The following is a 25,679-nucleotide window of genomic DNA, read 5'->3' on the forward strand; positions in this document are numbered from 1 at the left end:
TTCCTTCACAATTGGATAGCGCCTGAATATATCACATGCAGCATCATTCAAGAAGAGGTCTAGTTCCGACTACTCAGTGTTGTCCCCTTTATTTGATTCATAAAAACAGAAGAAGCTGGTGTTGCATTAGGAGTTATGTTTGCAGAATCAGCCTGAGCCTGCATCGTTTGCATCAGCAAGTATTTGGCCCGAGCTCTGGCAGCATCTGACTGGATCCAGCGCAGCTCGACTTATGGATGTGAAACACTTGCTACTAGAAATCATCCTTAGCTTCAAGTGGCCCAAAATGCTTAATGATTCCATTCATTAGAACATGAACAAGTGAACTGGCAAATCTGAGCGAAGGCCTGATGGAGGGAAGAAATCATTGGCATGAAACACTGGGCTTCAGCCTGCAGCGTGTCCAATGCCATAGCAATTGGTTTCACCACCTTAATATTCGCAGCCATGAAAGCAGTTTCATTTGAGTGGAAAGCTTCTCACAGATATCAGTGAGCAGTTTATTTATTTAATTTTTCTATCCCGTTGTCCCCAAAGAGCTCAGAATGGATTACAGGTTAAACATACATAATTTCAGTACAAGTTTACGATACAAGTTTTTATCCTAACCTAACATTACATTGTCTTCTATCCTTCCAATACCTTTCAGTTCTAGACGGTTTACAAGATATTAGCCTGGGCATTCCCATGAAGATTACAAGGTTGATAGCTATAGTATGCGTCGGGATCTGGGAATGGTCGATACGGTTTGGTTAGATCATTTGACAAATTTCTTGAATAGTATGGTTTTCAGTTTACCGGTATAATAAACAGTTTCAGACTTCTCCTCCACAACAGAATACATTTTGCCAACTGCATAATAGAATGAATTCCATCTAGTAACATTAGGTACAGCAAGTGTGGTTTCCGAAGTTTTGTATACTATTTCAGCTGTCTGTGGACTTTTACTGCACTTGTTCCAGAAGGCACTGCATTTCACCAAGGGTCTACGGCACTGGTGTCAAGGGCCGCAATCCAGCTGGGTTTTCAGGATTTCCCCAGTGAATGTGCATGAGATCTATTAGCATACAATGAAAGCAGTGCATGCAAATAGATCGCATTCATATTCATTGGGGAAATCCTGAAAACCCGACTGGATTGCGGTCCTCGAGGACCGACTTTGATACCCCCGTCATAGAGCTTTATGATTATAGAAACATTGTAACATGATGGCAGATAAAGGCCAAATGGCCCATCCAGCCTGCCCATCCGCAGTAACCATTCTCTCTTCCTCTCTCTAAGACAGGGGTGTCAAAGTTCCTCCTCGACAGCTGCAATCCAGTTGGGTTTTCAGGATTTCCCCAATGAATATGCATGAGATCTATAAGCATACAATGAAAGCAGTGCATGTAAATAGATCTCATGCACATTCATTGGGGAAATCCTGAAAACCCAACTGAATTGCGGCCCTCGAAGACCGACTGTGACACCCATGGTCTACGGCTTAACTTCTTGTAATTTGCATCTTCATTGGCCCCTTCTGAATCAGACACAGCAATCAAGTTCATTGTGTGAGTACTAGCACAATGGTGAGATAGAAGTGCAAACTCTGTTGCATCTGTTTGGTTGTCTAGGAAGTCTGCAATGTTTTGAAGGTCACCTCTCTATTGTCGATTTGTGAGGGCACAACTTGTTTCTGCCTCTGAGAATGAAGAACAGCCAGGTGGACATTTTGTAACTGCTTCTTAAGATTTGCTGTAATACTGATTGCATAGGTGTAGGTCTGCTTAGAAGCTGGCAGATAAAGTTTGCAACATACACAGCTCATGGTCCAGTCCCTAGTCCTCGGTCTCCTAGACTACTGCAACATCCTCTATCTCCCCTGTCCCGCAACAATGATAAAACAACTACAAACAGTACAAAACACAGTCCTGAGACTAAGCTATTCACTAAGAAAACACGACCACATCACCGAGGCATACCTCAACTCACACTGGCTCCCAATTCAAGCAAGAATACTATTTCATTTCTACTGTCTATTATTTAAATCCACAAATGATGACAGCCCAGCCTACTTGAACAACCGCCTAATCCAAACTACCACAACCAGACGGTGTCAGGTCAAAAGCGCGCTGGGACAAAGGCGCGAGCAGACAACTGAGCGCAGTGCGGACGCGCGCACCGAAGAAAAAGACTGTTTTTAGGGGCTACGATGGGGGGTTACTTTATACAGATTGCGCCGCATTGTGGGGGTGTTTGGGGGGTTGTAACCCCCCACATTTTAGTTAAAACTTAACTTTTTCCCTGTTTTTAGGGAAAAAGTTACGTTTTCACTAAAATGTGGGGGGGTAACAACCCCCCAAACTCCCCACAATGCCGCCGCGATCTGTATTAAGTAAAGTGGGGGGGCTCCCCAATAAAAAACCCCATCGCAGCCCCTAAAAACAGTCTTTTTCTTCGGCGCGCGCCTCCGTCTTGTGCTCAGTTGTCGGCGCGCGGCTTTGTCTTCCGCGTTATTGTCTATGAACCCAACCAGACACAGGAGAACCCAGACACCATTCACATACCCTCCAATCAGAGACATCAAATGGAAAAAACTGTATGATGGCCTTCTAGCCACACAGGCAGCAAAACTAGACCTCCAACTCTCCAATCTACTAATCGCGACCCCAGACTACAAAACTTTCAGAAAAGAAAAAAAAACAAAACCCTCTGTTATTCAAGAAATCCATGAAGACAAATTAACACCGTATGAAACATTTCAATCCTCTGAAGCAACCCGCTCTACTCTGTGACGCCTCAGGACATGTCCAGAAATCCTCTTCTGTAATCCGCAAGGTAATGGCGGAATAAAAATCACTAATGTAATGTAATATTTCTGCAATCTGACCCTACCAGCATAAAAAAATTTCAGTGAAGACTGAATGCTCAAATGAGCTTGTGTTGTGATTCTTATTTTTCTCCATTGTGGGCTTACTGAGGTCGCCCAGAGAGTCCCAGTTCCCCAGGACTCTGACAAGGTGCTTGTCCAGTTCACAGGTCTTTTTATCTCAGGATGAGAATATTTTATGTCAACAGTAGTCCTTCTTGGAGGCTTCCTTTGAGAAGGGGGGTACTCCCCCTCCCTTTTGGGGGTTGTCTCCCCAGTGTTTAGGACCTCTTAGCCACTTCAGATACCCTTTTTATTACTAATAACAGTACATGCAAATGAGCTTGCAAATCAGTGCCTTTAAGTATGCAAAAACAGTGAAGCAATTTTTTCAATTCAGTAGAGCTGTCGCCATATAGAGCTGGTTCATGGGTAGTTACTGTATTGCACTGTGGCAAAGCAAGAGAAATGAGTTGGAGGCACAAATAGCCCCGCTTCTATAAATGGTGCCTAACTTCTAGGGGCCGTTGAGCGCACTTGTCAATCATCCACCAGATGCCATTTCGAGAATTGTGCCTAGTAGACCTAAGGAGGTGTTAAGGCTAGGGGTTTTCTTGGCTTAAATGAGTGTGTCTAAACCAAACCACACCCAAATCTGCCCTAACTTCTGTGCCCTGGCATAGACATCCGCCTTGAAGTGGTAGGCACCTACCAGCCGGTTAATTTTTAATGATCAACGTCATTTAAGCCAATTAAGAAAATTAAATTAGGTGCGTCACTAACTTTATAGAATTGAGCAAAATGTCCTAATGTCAGGTTACTCCTGAGGATGGAAGGGAGGGTTGTTGGTGGGGGCCTGGGTTTTGCCTTTTATTGCTGTGAAGGAACAACGCGGTGCAATCCTGTTAGCTCATATACTGCCAGAGGTGGGGTGGGGGGGTCTTATTGTAAAAATAAACAAATGTAACTGGATCTGGTGGATGGTTGTTTTACTGTTTATCGGTGCTACTATTTGCTACTGTTGTCTGGTTCAACTGAATAAATATTATTTTTTTAAAAAAGGGAAAGACAAAATAAGGAAGTGAAGCTTGAACCTTGGTGACTCTTTCAACACTTACAGCTTTGATTTCCCGCTCCTGCAGTTTACTGCTGCAGGCGTATGAGTCATCCCGAAATGGGCAGGAAACCTCCGGTTCTTCACAGCAATTTATCACTTGCCTCAAGCATTCTCTATAGGGAAGAAAAAGCAAGAACTAAACTGAAAATAAGTTATCACCCAGAGACATCCCCTCAAAGAATCTATCCCTGAAAACTCTGCAACCACTTTTTATTGGATAAATATCCAAAGGTAACTACTACACGACAAATAGGGATTAGGGAATGATAAAACAGACATGAGTTTAGGACTTAAAAGCAGCCTCAAAAAAGGAGAGGGAAAGGGAAGTGTATATTAAAGCCTTTTTGTGGTTACACATTCAAAGCAGATTACATATACAGTCAAACCTCGGTTTGCAAGTAACGCGCTTTGCGAGTGTTTTGCAAGATGAGAAAACCATTCTCGCAAATTGTGACTTCCCCCCCAATGAACTGGCATCCCCCGCCCGCTAAAACAGAAGCCTTACTCCATCTGGCACCGGCACGCAGCACACAAGACATGTCGTGTCCAGGCAAGAGGAAGTATTTTTTTCACCGGCACATCCTGTGGGCTGCCTGACGGTGCCAGAGGGGTAAGGTTTCTGCTTGGGCGGGCGGGGAATGCCGGTTCGAGGGGGAGGGGAGCGATGCCAGTTTGAACGGGGGGGGGGGAGCAATGCCAGTTTGAACGGGGGGAGGGGAGCGAGCGATGCCAGTTCGAACAGGGGGGAGCGATGCTGGTTTGCGGGGGGAACCAGCACTGCTGCCCCTGCCTGCAAACACCCCCACCCCCCGCTCAAACTGGAATCCCCCACCCGCCCAAACAGAAGCCTTACCCCATTTGGCACTGGCACGCAGTCCACAAGATGTGCCAGTGTCCAGGCAAGAGGAAGTATTTTTGTTCACCGGCACATCCTGTGGGCTGCCTGCCGGTGCCAGAGGGGTAAGGTTTCTGTTTTGGCGGGCGGGGGATGCCAGTTCGAGGGGGGGAACGATAACAGTTTGAACGGGGGGGGAGCAATGCCAGTTCGAAAGGGGGGGGAGCAATGCTGGTTCACAGGGGGGAGCGATGCTGGTTCGTGGCAGGGATGGGGGAACCAGCATTGCTCCCCCCACCTGCGAACGCCCCCACCCCCCGCTCGAACTGGCATCCCCCACCCGCCCAAACAGAAGCCTTATCCCTTCTGGTGGAGCAGCGCCGGTGGCTTCGGGTGTGTGTGTGGGGGAAACCAATCAAGTGAGTTTCCCTTACTTCCTATGGGGAAACTCGCTTTGATATACAAGAAATTTGGTTGAGCATGCTTCTGGAACAAATTATGCTCGTAAACCAAGGTTCCACTGTATACAGGTATTTATTTTGTATCCACTGCAATGAAGGATTAAGGGACTTGCCCAGGGTCATAAGCAGCAGTGCTGAGTTTCAATCCCAGAACCTTAGGATGCTGAGGCAGCAGTAATACCACTAGGCCACTCACCTCTTTTAGCCTAGATTTGAATACTGCTAGAGAGCTTGACACACTACTCAGACAGTCTGTTCCAGGCATACAGTGCAGCAAGATAGAAGGGACGGAGTCTGGAGTTGGCAGAAGAGGAGGGTACAGATAACAGTCGGACTATGGGTGACTGGCACTTCATCTGCTCCCACAGTGGCCCCTTCTTTATGCTCTACACCAATGAGACTAGTTGACACCTTGAATTATTTCGGGATTTATACTGACACATCTCTGACTATCCACCCACATATTTCATCTGTGCTAAAATTGTTTTTATTCATTATGTCAGATCCATTCTATTCATCCCTTCATGATACCCCCCCAGTTGTGCTACATCCTCAATGGTTTAGTAGCATCAAAACTTGACTACTGCAATATCATCTACAATGGTCTCCCTGCATCTTCATTACAGAAAATACAGACAGTCCTAAACACAGTAATTAGGCTATCGACTCATGCCCGTTGCTTTGATCACATTTCCCAACTTCTAAAAGACCACCACTGGTTACCTATTAAATATCGCATTATACACAAAACCCTAACTCTTGCTTTTAAAATCCTTCACACGGGATTTCCTTATTACCTACTCATTCCTTACAGACCTACCCGAAGGAAGAAGTAGGAAACCAGTGGGCAAAACAAACCGAAAGACAGTATTGTAAGGGCAACAAATTATTTTGTAAGGAAAGTAAGAAAGAAGAAAAGAAGGCCGCTTTGGTTCTCAAAAGTAGTAGCTGAGAAGGTAAAGAATAAGAGGTTAGCTTTCATAAATTAGAAAAGATCACAGAAAGAGGAAGACAGGCAAAAATATCTAGAAAAGTTAAGAGAGGCTGGTCAAGTACTCAGGAAAGCAAAGATACAAATGGAAGAAAAAATAGCAGATATGGTAAAACGGGATGACAAATTTTTTTTAGACATATTAGTGATAGGAAGAAGTACAAAAATGGCTTTGTGAGACTCAGAAGAGGAGAAATATGTAGAAGCTGATAAAGAGAAGGCTGAATTGCTTAATAAATATTTCTGTTCTCGCACAATTGAAGTGCCAGGAGTGAGACCGCAGAAGACATACACATATAGGGCTGGAGGTGTGGTACACCTTCATTGATTTTCAGAGGATTGAGTTCATGAGGAGTTAGCTAAACAAAAAGTAGACAAAGCGATGGGGCCGGATGGTGTACATCCAAGGGTACTGAAGGAATTTAAGGAAGTTCTGGTGGCTCCAAGGCTGACCTTTCTAATGCTTCTCTAGAGTTGGGAGTGGTACTGGAGGACTGGAGAAGGGAAGATGTGGTCCCTCTACACAAAAGTGGAAGTAAGGAAGAAGTAGAGATTTCTGTGGTAAGTAAATAAACGAAAATGCTTTTAAAACAGAGAATAGTAACATTTCTGGTGGATTACAGGACCTGAGGCAACATGGATTCACTAGAGACTGGTCTTGTCTGTCAAATTTGATCAATTTCTTTGACTGAGTAACCAGAGAATTGGATAGAGGAAGCACGCTAGATGTGGTTTATTTAGATTTTAGCAAAGCCTTTAACACAGGTGTTTAATAAACTGAGTGCCCTCCATATGGGCCCCTAAGTAATGGACTGGGTCAGGAACTTGTTGAATGGTGGAAGACAGAGGATAGTTGTCAATGGAAATCTCTCTGAGAAAAGAGATGTTACCAGTAGTGCTTTCAATGCATATTCATTGGGGAAATCCTGAAAACCTGACTGGATTCGGCCCTCGAGGAGGGACTTTGGAGACCCCTGGGCTAGATTCACTAAGCCCACCAATCAAGTTCCGACCCGATTCACTAACCTCTGTCCCTATCATCCTCTGATCCGTGCATGCAAATGAGGGGGAACGGCATTCAAATGTAGGCACGCAGCGTTCACTAAAAAAAAATGAGGGACCCGGACTGGGTTGACCGATCCAAAAATAAGCGACTGCTGAGGACCAGTCGCTCAGGTCCTTTCCAACTGCCCCGACTCTCCCGCCCTTCCCTGCAGTGCAAGCCCGTGGTTTAAAGTAGGTTAAAACCACAGGCTCGCGAAGCAAAAAAAAGTTTCAAGCACGGTGAGCATAAACAGACCATCTACAGGCAAAGTGGATGGTCTGCGCATACGTCGAGATTGCAGGAGAGCGATCCGGGAGTCTGTTGGGGGCATGATTCTGAATGCCCTCATTTATATGAAGGTGCTTTGTGAATCAGCCCCCCGGCCATGGATTGGCTCCGATCCAATCCATGGCCTTAGTGAATCTAGCCTAATCTCCTTTCCTTCAGCAGCTTTTCCATTACCTTCTTCATAGGGCTCCCCTCCATCCCCTATTCTATTTAAGTGCTTTCAGTAAAAAAATTAGGAATGTAGAGATGTCATATTTCATTTATGCTGATAATGTTCAGATCATTTTACCGTGCGATATCCCAATATCTAAGCCCTATGACCTGCTGAATGTTTGTTTAAATAGAAACAGGTTGGATGGGATCTTATTCACTGAATTGAATGTGTTAAGACTGTATTGTCATGGACTAGTGGTTAAGGATCATCCTCTGCTAGTAGAACATCCTATCACTGATGGGAAAGTTTTTCCATCAAAGATCATTAGGAGTCTAAGAGTACTTAATGATGCCTCTTTTACGGTAGAACCTCAGGTCTGACTAGTGAAATCCACATTTTTCTATCTACATAAACTATATTAGATTAGGGATTACTTTTCACTAAATGATCTTCAGTCCATAGACCATGCTATTATAGCTTCTAGATTAGACTACTGTAATATTCTTTACCTTGATATCAAATACCCAATAACCGTGCTTCAACTACTTCAAGATACTGCAGCTAAAATAATACTTTATAAAAAATAAAATTGAAAGAGTTATTTCTAATCTGATCAGGACTTCTTAGTTGCACTTATCCAGTACAGCTTGAAGGCAATTTACAAGACAAGAGGCCCATGCAGCATCATGGTAAAAAGGCTACATCATGTCATAAGGACAAAAACTAGTAAGCTTTATCGCTTTTAACCCTAACCTTTTGGTTTTTTCCCTTTTACTGTGCTCTTTTTCTCACGATTGTAGTTCTCCCCTTTCTTCCCTATTGTTTGAAGTTAGTCCATACGTCATTATGTGTCTCACTAATCCATTTTGATATTGTTTAGTATCCCTAACTTTTTTAATTTGTTTTTATGTAATTTTTATATTGTACACCGCTTAGAAACCTGATTAAGCGGTTTAAAATTTTTTTTTAATAAACTTGAAACTTGATAGGGGAAAACGTTACAACACATTATAGAGGAAGGTTCTATGTTAAAATTGCTCCACTGGCTTCCAAGTCTCTATTAAAACTGAATTTTAGATCAGTGTTGTAGTAAGGAGGGGGAGCGCCCCGGGAACAGGCACCTCTTCGTCCCCCCAAGCCATGCTTGTGCCCTCCCTTCCCTGCCCCCCCCTTTACCTCTTTAAAATCTTTACCAGCAACAAGCAACTTCTCTAGTCTGCTGCTTGCGCCGGCCTCCCTCTGAAATCACTTCTGGGTTGCGGGACCAGGAAGTGACATCAGAGGGAAAGCCAATGCCAGTGTGAGCAGCAGATATGGTTTGGAAAGGGAGGGCGTGAGTTTGGTGTAGGGGTACAGAAGGGGCAGAGAGGAGGGTGTGGGGGGGCGCCTCCTATTCTCGCTGTGCCATTCTTTAAGATGCTTTATTTTTTTGTTCAAAATTCTTTATGGGCTTAGTCCTAATTATCTTTCATCTTATTACAATTCGAGCGAAGATCCTGCTCATCTTAGTCTACATTTGATAACATAATTCAACTTCAATTATTAGGAAACAGATATTGGCAGCGATTGTGGAAATTATTCTCTACCTCAAGAAAAAGGAATTACTGGAATTTTAGGAAAAACTTAAAAACGTGGTTATTGTCTAAATATTTATGTTAAATTTTATTTTATTCTCTTGCATTGTATCTGTTGTTGTTGCTGCAATATTACTTATTTTAAACCACCCCATTTGGTGGGTCTATAAAAAAATGGTTAAATGGACTGATATTACTTGATTCACTAACAGTTACGCCAAAAATTAAGAAAATAGTTTGAGATGAAAAGCCTATTTAAGGCTTTTCTAACTTTTCTAAGTAGGAGAAGTGGCAGCTCCAAGGTAGATCAAATGCCAAAAAAGTAATTTAGATGCAAGAAAAGATTACTGACTTGGACTCTGCAAAAGAAAGGACCGAGGAAGGCCTACATGACAACACAAACATAGGAAGGCCTACATTGGATGGCATCACCCTGCCATTCAGAATACATACATTCAAAGAAGAAACCAGCACATTATTTTTGCCCTCCCTTCCCCTTGCACAAACAGCTGTGTAAAGTATACACATAATTTGAACTTGTTAATTTTCAAAAAGAAAATGTACATGGTGGTTCCTTGAAAATTTGAATTAAGTACTCATAGTTTTCAGGCTACATAGAGAAAAAGTTTCTCCCAGAAGTATCTTTCTCAGACACATTAAATTACACAACATTGTGTTTTTTTGTGATAGCAATTAGAGAATGACACAGGGACAAATTTGTGCCCATCCCCGCAGGAACTCAAGTTCCCTGTCTCGTCCCCACAAGTTTTGTCGCTGTCCTTGTCCCTTTCCTGTGAGCTCTGCTTTAACTGCACAAACCTCAAACACTTATTAATATTAAAGTTATTTGAGGCTTGTGCAGATGAGGACAGAGCTTGCAGGAATGGGGCAGGGACAGGAAAAGAATTCACGGGGACGGGACGGAAAAATGAGTCCCCGCAGGTACGGGGAAAAATTTGTCCCCATGTCATTCTCTATAAGCAATATATCAGCTTATTGTACCCTAATAAGTTTAAATGTATGCACTGATACAAGTTACCTGCAGAAACTATGAAGGCACTCACGAAGCAGCACCCCATCTCCTGGGAGCACTTCTGTGAAACAAATTCGACACTCAATATCCTCTTGATTGGGCACCAATACCTCATCATCCAGCTGGAGTAAGTGCATGAAGTTCTGGGCTCTCTCTTCCTCCAGGGCCTGGACCAACCCAAAGACAAATGCTTTAGCTCCTCTCTTAGCTAAATATTAGAACTACTGTAATTCCAGCATTCCTTTCATAACAGACTTACTAAGAAAATAGCAAATTAGAGTCCCTTTTACAAAGCCATGGAAGCGATTTTCTCGCAGCAAATGCACCGAAGCCCATTCAGTCCCATTTGCTGTGGAAGAATTGCTACTGTAAAAGGGATCCTTAGGAAGGCAACAGTCTCTGGTGGCAATTTTTTAAATAAACTTTATCAATTCTAATTATTCAGCAAATAACCACAGCTAGTTATATACCAAATGCATGCACACTTATTACGATGATCCTGCAAACAGAGCATACAGTTCCAAAGTTTGATGCACACTGGAGCGTTGCTGCTATGCCTTAATCTGGGTCCACCTTTTATTCTCCAATGCCAGCCCTGGAGTGGTAGCAGTAAATTCTTAAGTGAGAATTTACCATAATGACTGCCTACCCTTGCACTCTCCCAAAGATTTCCATGGTAAAGGGAAGCTCCTGCAGAAAGATTACCAGGGTTGGTGCAAGGGTTAGAAGGTGCCCTAGATATAGTCTACAACACATAATGTCTTCTCCCTCCCTCCACCCCCCCCAGCCAGGAATTTTGATAATTACACTCAACACCATTTCTCCCAGAACAATCTTTTAAAAACACATAATTGATCACCTTACTTTTAAATATTAAATGCTGGTTTCATATGTACCTATATAATGACTGCAACTTCCAAAAGCCATTTAGCTGCTTAAATGGGCTATTTGAAAACTGCCTGTCCTCCCTATAGGTAAAAGTATGTGTTGATGCTTGAGTTTGTGTGGCTATTGAAACTTATTGTCTTGTTTGGAAAGCAGCTACTCTTTGCTATTTCCTAGAAGCTCCCATCCAAGCAGCCTAATGGTTATGCTGGTCCTGCATATGAAAAAGAGTTGAGGGGGGAATGGGTTTGATGAGGAGACTAGCTGTAAAACGGAGTACTGAAAGAAGAACTCTTGGCTGATAAGAGGATGAAAACAAGGCAAATAGTGCGGCTGTGGAAGGGTTGGAAGAGATCAACTTTGGCTGTGAGAAGCGTGACCAATGACCATACCCTGAAATTTAAGATTACTCTGGATCTCTCGGATCAATGGATCCAAGGTCGTAAACACAAGAGAAGGGGATAAGGGGCACCCCTGATGTGTTCCTCTTCTTATAGGAAACAGGTTTGAGAGAATATCGTTACCCAAATATGCGTCCAAGGGTCCCTATAGTGAGTACGAATCGCCTGAATGAACCAAGGCCCCATCCCATATACTTGTAAGGCATTAAATAAGAAGCCCCAATCCATCTGGTCAAAAGCTTTCTCAGCGTCAAAACTGATCAGAAGGGAGGGAGGATGATCATGTGCCTTTTCCAAAGCTGCTAATATGCAACACATATTTTGCAAAAGTCTTACCTTTTACGAACCCAAATTGTTGATCTGAAATGAATGAAAATAAAATGGTAGCAAGTCTATTTGCTAAAACTTTCACAAATAATTTTGCCTCAAATCATAACAGCAAAATTGGTTGGTAAGATTCAGGTTTATTCGCCTCTTTGCCCGGCTTTAATAAAACTATAATTTGCGCTAAATTCTGATGCTTGTGAAGCATTTCATTCTGCACAGCCTCATTAAACACTGAAGTTGAGATTGGGGCTATTTCAGCTCGCAGAAGCTTATAAAATTCATTCCAGAGATCATCTGGGCCCGGCGATTTCCCCAAAGCACTCTGCTGAATAGTCATCAGAAGAAAAGGGGTGAATCTAATTTAGCTCATGCCAAGACCAAAAGAGTGGGCAGATTTTGGCTAGACGAATAGACATCACCTGCCAGAAGGGGTCTCCTAGGGAGAGCATACAAAGACTCATAAAAAGAGCTTAAGCTATCATTAATAGAGTAGTTCAACAAGGTAGCAACATAGCTGTTCCCTCTCTGTTTCACTGATTTTGCCAGGAGCTTGCTGCTTTTGTTAGCAAACCTATACAGGTGAAATGTATAATATTCAATTTTTTTGCCCGCTGGTACAGTAAGGTATTCAATGAGCTATGTACCTCCAGAATCTGGGTCTTATCAACCAAGGAATGAGTGAAGCCATATTGCCGCCTCAGGGAGGAAACAAGCCACTCCAGTCTTGATTTCTAGTTGATGGGTCTTATGCTGAAAACTGACATAAATTATGATTTCCCCACATAGCAATTTCCCAATAGAGGGATGGGTTAGCCAAATGTGCTCTATTATTCTCCTGATATAGATGCTACTTGTCCAACAGATAATCATAAAATTTACTAGCTTTACAGAGGTGAAAAGGAAATCTACAGCAAGAGCCTGCCAATGATATGGGCGACTGTACCCACTCTACTGTCACCCATGCATGGTCAGATATTTCAATGGAACCAAGGTGAGCATTTGAAACCTCAGAGAAGAATGGGAGAAATCAAGATGTAATCTAAGCGAGACCTGGTAGCATGAGTCCTAGATAAGTGAGTGAAATCCCTCTGCAGGGGATGTAATTCCCTCCAGGAGTTCTAATGAGGAACACAAGAGGGAGACTCCAGTGATTGTTTTAATAGATTCTCTCCCAAGTCTAGATCTGTCCCGGGAAGGGTCAGCCATCTCATTAAGGTCGCCCCCCAACAATATGGGAGTATTCTTAAACGTGATTAAAAGGTCTGCTAAGTGATGAAAAGAATCCCAACCCTGGATTACTTGAGGCATAAATGTTGCAAAGCACGTGGAGGGGCATAATAAAAAAAAAAACATCTAAGTCCCCTTTTGGCCTAAGGCCTTAAACTTTGAAAGTAGAAGCAGGGAAAATGTCCATTATCAAAAAAAAAAGTCCAAAAGGAGGGGGTTTTTTTTGATAATGGCCTGCTTCTACGTTCAGCTGTTTAAACGCCCAGACAACCACTACGTCTAAACTTATACCATATAATCAACCTAAAAAAAAGGCTAAGCCCCAAACGTCCAAAACAAGAGCTTTTAGGTGGAGGAGCCAGTCCTTCGCCTAAAAGCTGGATTCTGTAACCGGTGTCTGTCAAAAACAACACCGGATACAGAATCCACCCCCCCCCCGACATCGGGGCAAGAGGGAGCCCAAGCCCTCTTGCCCCGCGATCCCCAACCCCCCCCCCCCCGGAAGACATTGGGACGAGAGGGAGTCCAAGCCCTCTTGCCCCGCGGCACCCCCGACCTCCCCGACACTATCGGGGCAGGAGGGAGCCCAAGCCTTCCTGCCCCGCGGCACCCCTGACCTCCCCGACACTATCGGGGCAGGAGGGAGCCCAAGCCTTCCTGCCCCGCGGTCCCCAACCCCACCTCCCCACCGAGTCTAATGGAGCCAGGAGGGAGCCCTCCTGGCCCTGCAATTTCCAACCACCCTCACCCCCGCACGATCCAGCCAAGAGGGAGCCCAAGCCTTCCTGGCCCGGCGACACCCCCTAACCCCCACTGAGGATCATCTTCAAATTTGCCTGCCTCTGCTTCAAAACCCTAGCAGGCTCTTCTCCAATCTACCTATCCGAGCACCTTGAAATTGCTAGCCCCTCTTGTACACGAAACACCTACCTGTTCTCCTTTCCTTCCCTGAAAGGCTGCCTCTCGACAGATCCCTTGCATTCCAAGCGGGCAAATGGAACAAATGCCTCACAGCACTCATCTCCAATTCCCCCCCCTACCAAATGTTCAGGAAGTCAATCAAAACCTATCTTTTTGATAAATTCCTCTAACTTCTCCCCCCCTCTTCCTTGCCTCCTCCTCGGACCTTGACTTACCTCAGACTCTCGACTCCTCCTTTCCTGTCAGCCACCAAATGGCTTAACAAAATGGATCACCCTTTCCAACTTACCACCCCTTCTTCGTTACCTCCCTTACTAAATGCCTCTGCTCTGCTTTATTGAACTCCGCAGTATATAGCACCACCGTATATAACACTACTGTATGAACTCCGCTATATATATGCAACTTACAACAAATGTAACTTCTCTGCAATAGTAACCGACCTGAATAATAACTTCACTGTAAATGTAGCGTCGCCGAAAATGTAAATGTAGCTATGCCAAAAAAAAAAACAAACAAAAAGTGTAACTTCGCTGTAATGTACAGTCTCTTCATCCGTTAACCGCATAGAACTTCCATGGTAATGTGGTATACAAAAATAAAGTTATTATTATTATTAAAAAAATACGGCAGAAGGTATCCCAGGCCCTCCTGCCCTCGATGCAACCCCCCCACAACCGGCCCCACCCGAACCCCCGATCGCCCCCCCCCCCCCCGCCGAACCCCCCATCCCCCATACCTTGAAATTGTTGGACGGATGGACGGGTGCCAAGCCTGCCCGTCCGGCAGGCCAGCCAGCTCAGGAATAGGGCCGGATTGGCCTAGGTGGCTCAAGCCCTGCCCACAGGTGGGGCCTGAGGCGCCTGGGTCAACCAGAATAGGCCCAGGAGCCTTAGGCCTCTCTTGTGGGCGGGGCCTTAAGCACATGGGCAGGGTTGGGTCCATGTGCCTAAGGCCCCGCTCACAGGAGGGGCCTAAGGCTCCTCAGCCTATTCTGGTTGGCCCAGGCGCCTCAGGCCCCACCTAAGGGCAGGGTTTGAGCCGCCTGGGCCAATCTGGCCCCATTCCTGAGCTGGCTGGCCTGGCTTGGCACCCGTCCGTCCATCCAACAATTTCAAGGTATGGGGGGTGGGATTGGGGGTGGGGGGAGTAGCAAGTCGCCAGGGGGGGGCGATCAGGGGTTGAGTCGTGGGGGGTAGGGTGTCCGCCTGGGCAGGAGGGGTTGGGCTACCTCCTGCCCGATCTTGAGGGGGTGAGGTCGCGTGGCCAGGAGGGCTTGGGCTCCCTCCTGGCTCGATAGAGTCGGGGCTCCCTCTTGCCCCAATCGTAGTCGGGGAATGTCGGGCTGTCGACGGGGCAAGAAGGCTTGGGCTCCCTCTTGCCTCGATGTTGTCGGGGGGGGGGGGGAGGAGAGGGTGATCTATCATGGCAGGAGAGATTGGCCATCTCCCCTGCCGCGATGCGATCACTCCTCTACACGAACTGCCACAACCCGCGGCAGGAGAGATTGGGCATTTCTCCTGCTGCGGGTCGCAGCAGTTCGGGTAGAAGGGTGATCGCATCGCGATAGGGGAGATAAGGCATCTCTCCTGCCGCAATGGTTGCGGTGAGGGGGGGTAGGTTGCTGGGCCGCTGAACTGATCGCGCCAGTCACCATCAGCCCAGCGGCCCCTTTTTCGGCACTTATATCTCTTTTGACTTGGTCTAAGTCAAAACATATAAGTGCCGACTAGGCAACCTGCCTAAAGTTTTGGTTATACCTGCTGCACGCATAGGTGTAGGTCGGCCCAACGCCCGCCCTTTCCCCTCCTCTAAAAACGCCTCTTTTCTCTCTGTGCATTTAGAGGCAGGGGAAAGGCCTAAGCTGGTTTTAGATACGTCTAAAACTAGCTTTGATTATGGGTACTTGGACGATCAGGCTTTTTGATCGTCCAAGTAGCCATTTAGGCCACTTTTTAGACCTTTTTTTTTTTTTTGATTATGAGCCCCATAGTGTTTAGAATTTAAGCTTACCAAAGCAATAATGAATCTCCCTATGATATCCTGGATTTCTTTATGTACTGTGACCTGTATATTTTTCCTAACAAGAATGATCACCCCAGCTTTCTTCCCTTGGGCCGGGGATTCAAAAGAAGTCCCCACCTATCTGGTATGAAGTTTGTCATGTTCTGTGGAGCTCAAGTGGGTTTCCTGCAAGAAAGCTATATCAGTATGATTCCTGTTCAAAAACTGGAGGTTGTTTGTTTTTGCACAAGTTTATGCATATGGTTTTGTAGTGGAGGGATTGTGTGTTGACCTCACTCTGGTGACATCACAGCTTGAATCTAATTTTAGTGTGTCACATCAGAAAGATTTTAAAAATTTTTGTAAAATCTGTTATAGCAGACATGTGTGATCAGGTTTAAATTATATTTTCAGATAAGGAATCTTTTAGCTGAATCTGATAAATTAAAAAAATCTTTAAAAGTGTTTGAAATCATTAAAATATTTGACATACCAACCATGATATAGAAATTCATTTTCATATGCATCTGAAGGCATTACTTGCTAATGAGAGCAGCCAACAGCCTTTCCTTGGGCTTCAGTCTCAACGTATAACATTTAGGACTGAATTCTATATATGGCACCTGAAAAAATCCTAGCGTGGTCTTCTATAAACTGTGCTTGAAGTTTAAAGCGTCTGCCCGGGACTCTCAATTAACTTTAGGTACCTCCATTTGCGCCAACTGAAACATTCTGCAAATCCTCGTGCTGAAAGTTAGCTGTGGATGCCCCTTAGTCTTAAATTACATGCATAAATTTGAGGAATGCCCCAATCCACCTGCCCATATCACACTTAAAGTTTTAGGTATGGATCCTGTGCCTAAATTTAAATTAAAACCAATTAAAGCTAATAAATGCCTAAGAAGCCAATTATCAGCACAACTCAAAGCACCAAATATAGAATTCAGGGGGTTAATGCACTGCAAGAAAGCCTCCCTCACTGACCTCCAGTTTCACTTACTCAAGTGGCACGTCACTTTTCTGGATGGGCCACCCTTGGTATCTCCAGCAAATTCCTTCTCTCCACTACCCTTGTGTCCAGCAGTTTCCTTACTCCCTCCCTGCTTGCAGTTTGAGCAACCGGATATCCATGAAGAACCCGTTTACCTTTCAATCTCACGAGACAGCAAAATCAACAGGCTCTGAGGATGGGAGCAGAGGGGAAAGATATTTATGTGTGAGAGGGGACAGACAAATGGGTGGCATGTGAGAGAGAAAGAGGGGCAGACTGGCTGCAGGCAAGTGGAAGAGGTGAGAGAGAAGGCCATCTACTGAAACTTTTTTTAATTCACTTTAATTTGGTTGTCTAAGAAATATATATATATTTACTCAAGTTTGCATTATTCAAAAAAATTATTCTTCAGCATTTGATACCTTTTTTAAAATTTATCAAGTTTATCAAGTTTATTAACACAATTTGATAAATCGCCTATTATAATCACTAAGCGATGTACATTACAAAAAATATTTCAAGTGCAAAGGGGTTGACATTTTAACATAAGAACATTTAACTTGAACAAACATACAGTGGGAAGGAAAAGATAAAAGTTACAATTTTTGTTTGGGGTAGAATAAGGAAATAACAGTAGGTAAGGGAAGTAATAACCTCAGCAATATTAAATTTATTATACTTTAAACATTAAAAGCATCTCTAAATAAATAAGATTTTAAAAGTTTTTTAAATATTAAAATATCTTTTTCGTTACGAATGTATTGGGGAAGGGCGTTCCACCATAGGGGACCAGTCACCGAAAAGATGTCAGCCCTTCTAGTACCGATGATTTTTAGGGAAGGAACTGAAAGAAGATTCTGGTTGGAAGAGCGGAGTGAACGTTGTGTGTTATAAGGTATCAAAAGTCTGGAAATGAATTGTGGTTCGCCGCATGCTAAAGTTTTAAAGATAAGTATTATTATTTTAAATGTGATTCTATGGCTAATAGGTAACCAATGAGAGTCTATTAACAACGGGGAAACATGATCATATTTCTTTGCATTGTATATTAAGATATATATTATCTGCAGCTATTTTGCAGACTTTTAAAATAAGTTTTTATTAAAAACAGGCATACTTTCAAAGCAAAACAAAAGGTTTATAGTTCTTATATAATTCTGAATTCACTTCATAATACAACAATCCCCCACCAACCCTTCCTTGTTCCTGAAACCTATGTAACTATTTCCCAACTAGGGCCTAGATTCTTAAAAAAAACATGTTATAAAATGATAGGCTGCTACTGCAGCCGTTCTGGTAGCAAATAAAAACAACTAGTCACTCTCCAAAAATTGCTCATGTAAATGAGGTTGGTGGAGAGTAACGAAGATTCACTAAATTTGCATGTGCCCATCGTTGGTGATAGCGATGGGCACATGCACAGGAAAAAACCACAAAACATAACAGCAGCAGGAGAGATGCCCATTCTGCCACACAACCCCCCCCCTGGCAGCTAGAAAGATGCTCACTCTCTCTGCTCAGAAGAGCTTACAATCTACATAGAAATAGACGGCAGATAAGGGCCACGGCCCATCAAGTCTGCCCACTCTAATGACCCACCCTATTTATCTTTGCGGATAGATCCCACATGTCTATCCCATCTGGCCTTAAAATCAGGCACGTTGCTGGCCTCAATAACCTGGAGTGGAAGACTATTCCAGCGATCAACCACCCTTTCAGTGAAAAAGAATTTCCTGGTGTCCCCGTGCAGTTTCCCGCCCCTGATTTTCCACGGATGCCCCCTTGTTGCCGTGGGACCCTTGAAAAAGAAGATATCTTCCTCCACCTCGATGCGGCCCGTGAGATACTTGAATGTCTCGATCATATCTCCCCTCTCTCGACGTTCCTCAAGTGAGTAGAGCTGCAATTTCCCCAACCGCTCCTCGTATGGGAGCTCCTTGAGTCCCGAGACCATCCGGGTGGCCATTCTCTGGACCGATTCCAGTCTCAGCACATCCTTGCGGTAATGCGGCCTCCAGAATTGCACACAGTACTCCAGGTGCGGTCTCACCATGGATCAGACATGACATATAGGGTTGGGGATGCAGAGCCCAAGGTGAGAGGAGTCGAAAGCACTCTCCAAGAGGTGGGCTGACATTTATAGACAGTCCCTGCTCAGAAGAGCTTACAATCTAACTTGGACAGACAGACATGACATATAGGGTTGGGGATGCAGAACCCAAGGTGAGAGGAGTCGAAAGCACTCTCCAAGAGGTGGGCTGACATTTATAGACGGTCCCTGCTCAGAAGAGCTTACAATCTAACTTGGACAGACAGACATGACATATAGGGTTGGGGATGCAGAACCCAAGGTGAGAGGAGTCGAAAGCACTCTCCAAGAGGTGGGCTGACATTTATAGACGGTCCCTGCTCAGAAGAGCTTACAATCTAACTTGGACAGAAAGACATGACATTTAGGGTTGGGGATGTAGAACCCAAGGTGAGAGGAGCTGAAAGCACTCTCAATGTCATCTGGTCAGCAAATACTATCGGTTGCTAGTGACGCCTGTTAGATGATCGGAGGCTTTAGTGCATCTAGCCCTGAGATTCTACTGTAGCTATCGAGTGCACAGCCCTACCACGTGGCTTTCTGTACTTGCTCTTCAGAGTGAATTATGCAACTGAAAAAAATGCTAAGTAAATAGGACACTTATCAGATTAGAATAAAGACTGGTTCAAAAAGGTGTCATAGCAGAAAGTAAGTGCTCAGAAAGAGGAGTGTGTTAGTCCACATTTGGGTGAGGTAGAGCCATACCCAGTCAAGGGGAGTTGACTTTAAGAAATCATTCACGGTCATATTAACACATGTCCTTCAGAAATACAGGGTTCTTTTGGTTATTTACATTTAGGCCTGATGGCAGAAATTACAGAGGGGTCTGGAGCCTTAATGGCAGCCTTTCCTTCCAAAAAACTGCAAATGTTCTGGTTCATAGAAGATATATTTGTTCGCCTGATAAGTAATGCAACATTTACAAGGAAATCTACGTTGATAGGTTGCTCCCAAACCCAGAACTAATTGATGGAGCGTCAGAAATGGTATTAGTAATAGGAGCGAAGGTTTCACCCCTTTTTCTTCTGTTTTGATAATCATTTCTTCAATGTATATTTAATTTCCTTTATCAAAGTATTTTTTTGTTTTTTTTGATGTGAAAATGAATAAATAATAAAAAAGGAAGAGGAGTGTGTTAGAGAAATACCTTTATTTTGTTTTCTGCTTTTCATCTACACATAAATCTTACATTCTTTTTCTCAACAGTTGTTAGTTTGTCTTACTGAAGAGCTTTAATTCAACATATTTGCAGAGAAATATACAACAAGAAGAGACAAAGTAATGGAAGAAGAAATTAAATGTATACAAATATCTGCTGGCAACCAAAATTTGAAGACTATCAAATATCCTCGTCACTTCTCTCCTCCTTACATTTTAGGAACACAAGGTAAACGCAAAGCCTTGGGATAATATTGCAAAAGTTTCACTTCCATTACACTTCTCCCTCGTTATTCGCGGGGGATAGGGGCAGAGCCGGACTGCGAATGGCGAAAAACTGCAAATATCCAGCTCTTGACCCACCCCCGCCTCCCTTCCGCCTTCCCCTGGCATCCCAGCCTTACCTGGTGGTCTAGCTGGTTTTTGGGGCAGGAGCTGTGGGGAGTTCCCGTAATCTCTCGAGAGACTACGGGAACTCCTCACAGCCATTTCTTAATGGCTATCTGCATGGGGCAGGAGCGTAGGAAGATTGCTCCTGCCCCAAAAACCAGCTAGACCACCAGGTAAGGCCAGGATGCCGGGGGGGAAGACAAAAATATGGGGGTTTTTTCCCTCCTCCCCCTCCAAAAAAATCACGATTATTTGAAATCGCGAGTAGGGAAACCGCGAATGGGGAGGGGGAAGTGTACAAAGACGGGCAAAGGATGAGCACAAAAAAATAAAATTACTGTTTTCAAGATCCAGGCGCTTAGGGCTCCTTTTACTAAGCTGCAATAGCGTTTTTAGCACGGGCTAAACTTGCACTACATGGCTAAAACTAACGCCAGCTCAATGCTGGCGTTAGCGTCTAGCGCCCAGGGCAATTTAGCACGCGCTAAAACCGCTAGCACAGCTTTGTAAATGGAGCCCTTAATCTGCAAACTATGTGACCATCTTACCACATTATACAGAATTTAGTCAGAACTCAACTTTATCTGTTGCTAATTTTACCTTGTCTGTTGCACTTTTTTTAAATAAAAAGTTAAATATTTTGTGCTTTAAAAACAGATTTTGTTTTGCTTTGAGAACTGAGTGTTTCACAGTAATAAATCATCAAGGAGTAAATCTAGACTCCAGGCCAGAGTTATTATTTGGTGATTTCAGCATAGAACATTAATCGATCGCCTACACCGTAACCTTCCACCCAGAATAAGAAGAACACTGACACCATTCTCATACTCACCACTCAACGGCACTCATCGTAAAAAGCTTTACGATAACCTCATAGCAACGCATGCAGCAAAACTCGAACCCTCCATAACCAGATTGTTAACCTCAACATCTGACTTCAAAGCATTCCGCAAAGAAATCAAAACGCTACTTTTCAAAAAGCATATTCAAAACACCTAATCTCCTCTTCCACATACACCGACCAGGTTTACCCACTCCCTAACACCATATCCTCAACCGACCAAAAAAAAAACAAACAAACCCTAATTCATCCTACCGATTCATATTACCTACCAACGCCTGGAAAAAGATTTGATATGTAATTTAATATAACTGCTTTCATCCAATGTTACCAAGTCTATACTCATTCTGTTACTATGTCTTACCCTAAATGTCACGTACCCTCCTGGAAATGTCCAGCTTCTTCTTATGTAATCCGCTTTGAACCGCAAGGTACAAGCGGAATAGAAATCACTAATGTAATGTAATGTAACATTTATTTGCAGAAAATCGCCACCACCACCTTTAAGCGTGATCTTTCACAGATATACTTGTGACAGCTTTCTTCTGTAGCTTCACGATTTCAGACCACCAGGTTTTGTACTCTTTCCTCTTTTCTAGATCAGCGTCGGAGTGCATGACCTCACTTTCCTTTTGGTCAGGTCTTCTACCAGGGATTTTCCATAACCCAGTTACTCTTCAGTATTCTATACCACCATATTAAAAACAAATGTACTTTTTGTGTCCTTTTTACTCAAGTCCACGCTTTACTTTTGTATCCTTCTTCTTAGTGGATGAACTCTGTAGCGTTTTCTTCAGCTTTAAATCTAAGGTCCTCCTAGGAAATGCCTTATAGTCCCAAAAGTCATTTATTGCATTTCCAGTTTTATTTTTAGACTTCTCTTAGACATTTTCATTGTTTTATCTGTAAACCGTCTAGGGCTTACATGGTATGTACATTTTTAAAATAAATAATGTTCAGCTATTCCTATATTTATCAAATTTATAGCTGGTTCTCCCAATTCCACCAGATATGCCCAGAGTGGTGTGCAGAGCAAACATTTAAACTGTTTACAAAATATACATGTTCTTTAGGGAGGAATTCATCAAGAGGTGCCAACCGATTTGGCAAGTGCTAAATGCTAAGACGCCCATAGGAAAATAATGGACGTCATAGCATTTTGCATGTTCCAGTTTATTACCTAACCAACTATTTCTTCTCTAGAAATGACCAGAGATCTTCTTTTGAACTTCAAGGTAATGGCAGAATAGAAATCTCTAATGTAATGTAATATTTCTAGAGCACTAGTATTTGATGACTAACATAATTTTTGTCTTCTTGGTATTCAAGCTCATTCCAAGAAACTACAAAGTTTATTTTATTCTCTTTACTATTAAAATATTGTAGTTCTATCCTTTTATCTTATTTTAATTTTAGTTTTATTAGATTTATATGTAAACCACATAGATGTTTTTCCAATGCAGTATATCAAATGCTGATTAAACTTGGATTATAAAAGCAAAGTTGCTTACCTGTAACAGGTGTTCTCTGAAGAAAGTAGCTCAATCACATACAAAAAGGTGGCATCATCCTGATTGCATACTGTACACTGGAGCACAATTTCCAGAGCCAGCTATAAAATTCCTAGAACTGAGTTTCAGGGGGCCTTTCAATACCCTAAACCAGGGATGCCCACACTTTTTTGGCTTGCGAGCAACTTTTAAAATGACCAAGTTAAAATGATCTATCAACAAAATTTTAAAAACACACTGTACGCACAGAAAATGTTAATTATCATTTATATTTGGGGGTTTTTCAAAGAGGTCAAGGCAAATGACTTTAAAACGTGCAATGTCACTCAGGAACAACTATAGAAAAATAGACAAATATAGTGCAAAATATAGACAGCAGATATAAATTCTCATAACTGACACATTTTGATCACTAAACTGAAAATAAAATCATTTTTCCTACTTTTGTTGTTTGGTGATTTCATAAGTCTCTGGTTGCACTTCCTTCTGACTGTGCATCCAATATTTCTTCCCTTCTTTCTGCCTCCTGCATGCTTCCTCTCCTCCAGACCTCAGCCAACATCTCTCTCTCTTTCCCTCCATGAGTACAACTTTTTCTTTCTAACTCCTTGCCCCCTCCTTTCTTTCTTTCTTTTCTGTCTTTCTTTCTCTCCCCCCCAGCCATTACCACTGATTTCGCCAAGCCACCACCGATTTCTCCCTGCTTCGCTGACCCAGCAACAGGCCAGGTGCATGCAGCAACTGCACAAGCCTTCCCCCCCCCCCCCCCGACGTCAATCGCTGTTTGGCTGGCCCTGAACTTCCTCTCAGATGTCAGAATGGACGTTGGGAGGGGGGAAGGCTTGTGCAGTCACTGCACACACCTGGCCTGTTGCTGTGTCGGTGAAGCAGGCAGAAATCCTGGGCTCCATGATCGACTCGCGTTGCCTTCGCATTCTGAGGAAATTTATATTTCAATAATCCAAGCACATGCTTTCTCTTAGCTGATTACAAGATATATATAAAAAAATAAATTAATTTTGCACTGAGTACAGAAACAATTCAAAATGCTAAGTCAAACTGACAAAACACAACACAGTTGAAATATGTGCCCACAGTCTGTCTTTTTCACAGTAATAACAAGGCAACCTCCAAATTAAAATACCCTGGTTTGTTATTCGGGTCAACTATTGAAGAAACAATGTCATTGAACGAAGAAGCTCTTATTAAATCTACACTCGATTTGACAAAAAAAAAAAAAAAAGTCACCGTTGCGACTTTCTTGGTGGGGAAAGTTGGATCAAAAACAAAAAATTGACCCTTGGAGATCAACAGAGAAGAAAACCCAAAAAACACTGTAGCGTGACGATGTTCCTGAAATGAACTTTATTAAAAATTTCAAAGTTCCAGCTGGGACTCAAAGGGAGAACCATTCCTTCTACCTAACACTCCGAACCAGTCATCAAAAATGAAGCTCTCCTTGCATACACACACACTAGCCACCCTTTTGATAATCCTCCTCATTTCTAGTTGGAAAGCAGCAGCAAACAACTTACCCACCACAACCACATCCTCCAGTACAACCAACTTCCAACTTCCCAACAGAAGAATAATCACATCAAGAAACTCAAACCACCACGCCAGCACTCAACACTCCATCACTGTTACCTGGAGAAGAAGATCAACACTTCCGAAAACAAAATCTCATCCATCTCCCACAACACTCATATATCCGGAAACAACACACATTCCCCAGACTGACACGACCTCCCTTACATGTGCCTATGTTAACATCAGAGCACTAGGACCCAAAGCAGAAAACATAAAAAATTGGATAAAAACAGAAAAACTTGACTGCCTATTCCTCACTGAAACCTGGTTAACCTCAGACACAGACCCAAGAATAAAAGAAGTATGCCCGCCGGGATACAAAATAACAGTAACCTGCAGAGAAAAAAAAAGAGGAGGAGGACTAGCAATAATAATCAAGAACTCCCTAACTCTAAACATACTTGAAAAAACATCCACCCCGCAAATGGATTTCCTAGCGTGTCATCTCACAAACCCAACACTAAAAAAATCACTAAACTGCTTGCTCTGCTACATAACACCAGGAAACTGGACCACAGTGAGACCTGAATTTGAAAACTTCATCTACCAAAACTCATTAACAGCAGAATATAACCTCATCCTAGGAGACCTAAACCTACACCTAGAAGACACAACCTCCACACCAGCAAATAACTGTCTATCCTTCCTCAATGCCTTATCCTTCCAGATCCTAAACCCACAAACCACCCATGAAAAAGGTCATCAACTGGACATTGCTGCATTCATGACTCACCAACCATCCAATCCAGCAATCCAAACTCCTAACGGAACATGGTCCCCATCCCTATGGTCAGACCACTACACATACAACTTCAACATCAACTGGACCATGACCAAACACACACCTCAATCAAAAAAAACCACATATACCACACGCAAACATATCGACCCAACCATTTTTTGGTCAAATGTAGACGAAACTATCCAAGACTGCGACCCAAAAAACTTCATCTCCCACTGGAAAAATGTGTCCACCAACATCCTTGATGATCTGGCCC

At 43.3% G+C, this 25,679-nt stretch overlaps 1 protein-coding gene across 4 annotated transcripts in view; it reads right to left on the reverse strand.

The window, feature by feature from the left end:
• SHARPIN (SHANK associated RH domain interactor) overlaps positions 1-25,679 on the reverse strand; it is a 172,401-nt gene that overhangs the window by 33,280 nt on the left and 113,442 nt on the right. For all 4 annotated transcript variants that reach the window (XM_033929960.1, XM_033929961.1, XM_033929959.1 and 1 more), the window contains 2 exons: positions 10,353-10,513; positions 3,967-4,078 (listed from right to left, as the gene is read on the reverse strand). In XM_033929960.1, the coding sequence (XP_033785851.1) occupies positions 3,967-4,078; positions 10,353-10,513 (273 nt within the window). The remainder of the gene's footprint in view (positions 1-3,966; positions 4,079-10,352; positions 10,514-25,679) is intronic.

This window comes from Geotrypetes seraphini, chromosome 2, assembly GCF_902459505.1.
Source record: "Geotrypetes seraphini chromosome 2, aGeoSer1.1, whole genome shotgun sequence".
NCBI lineage: Eukaryota > Metazoa > Chordata > Amphibia > Gymnophiona > Dermophiidae > Geotrypetes > Geotrypetes seraphini.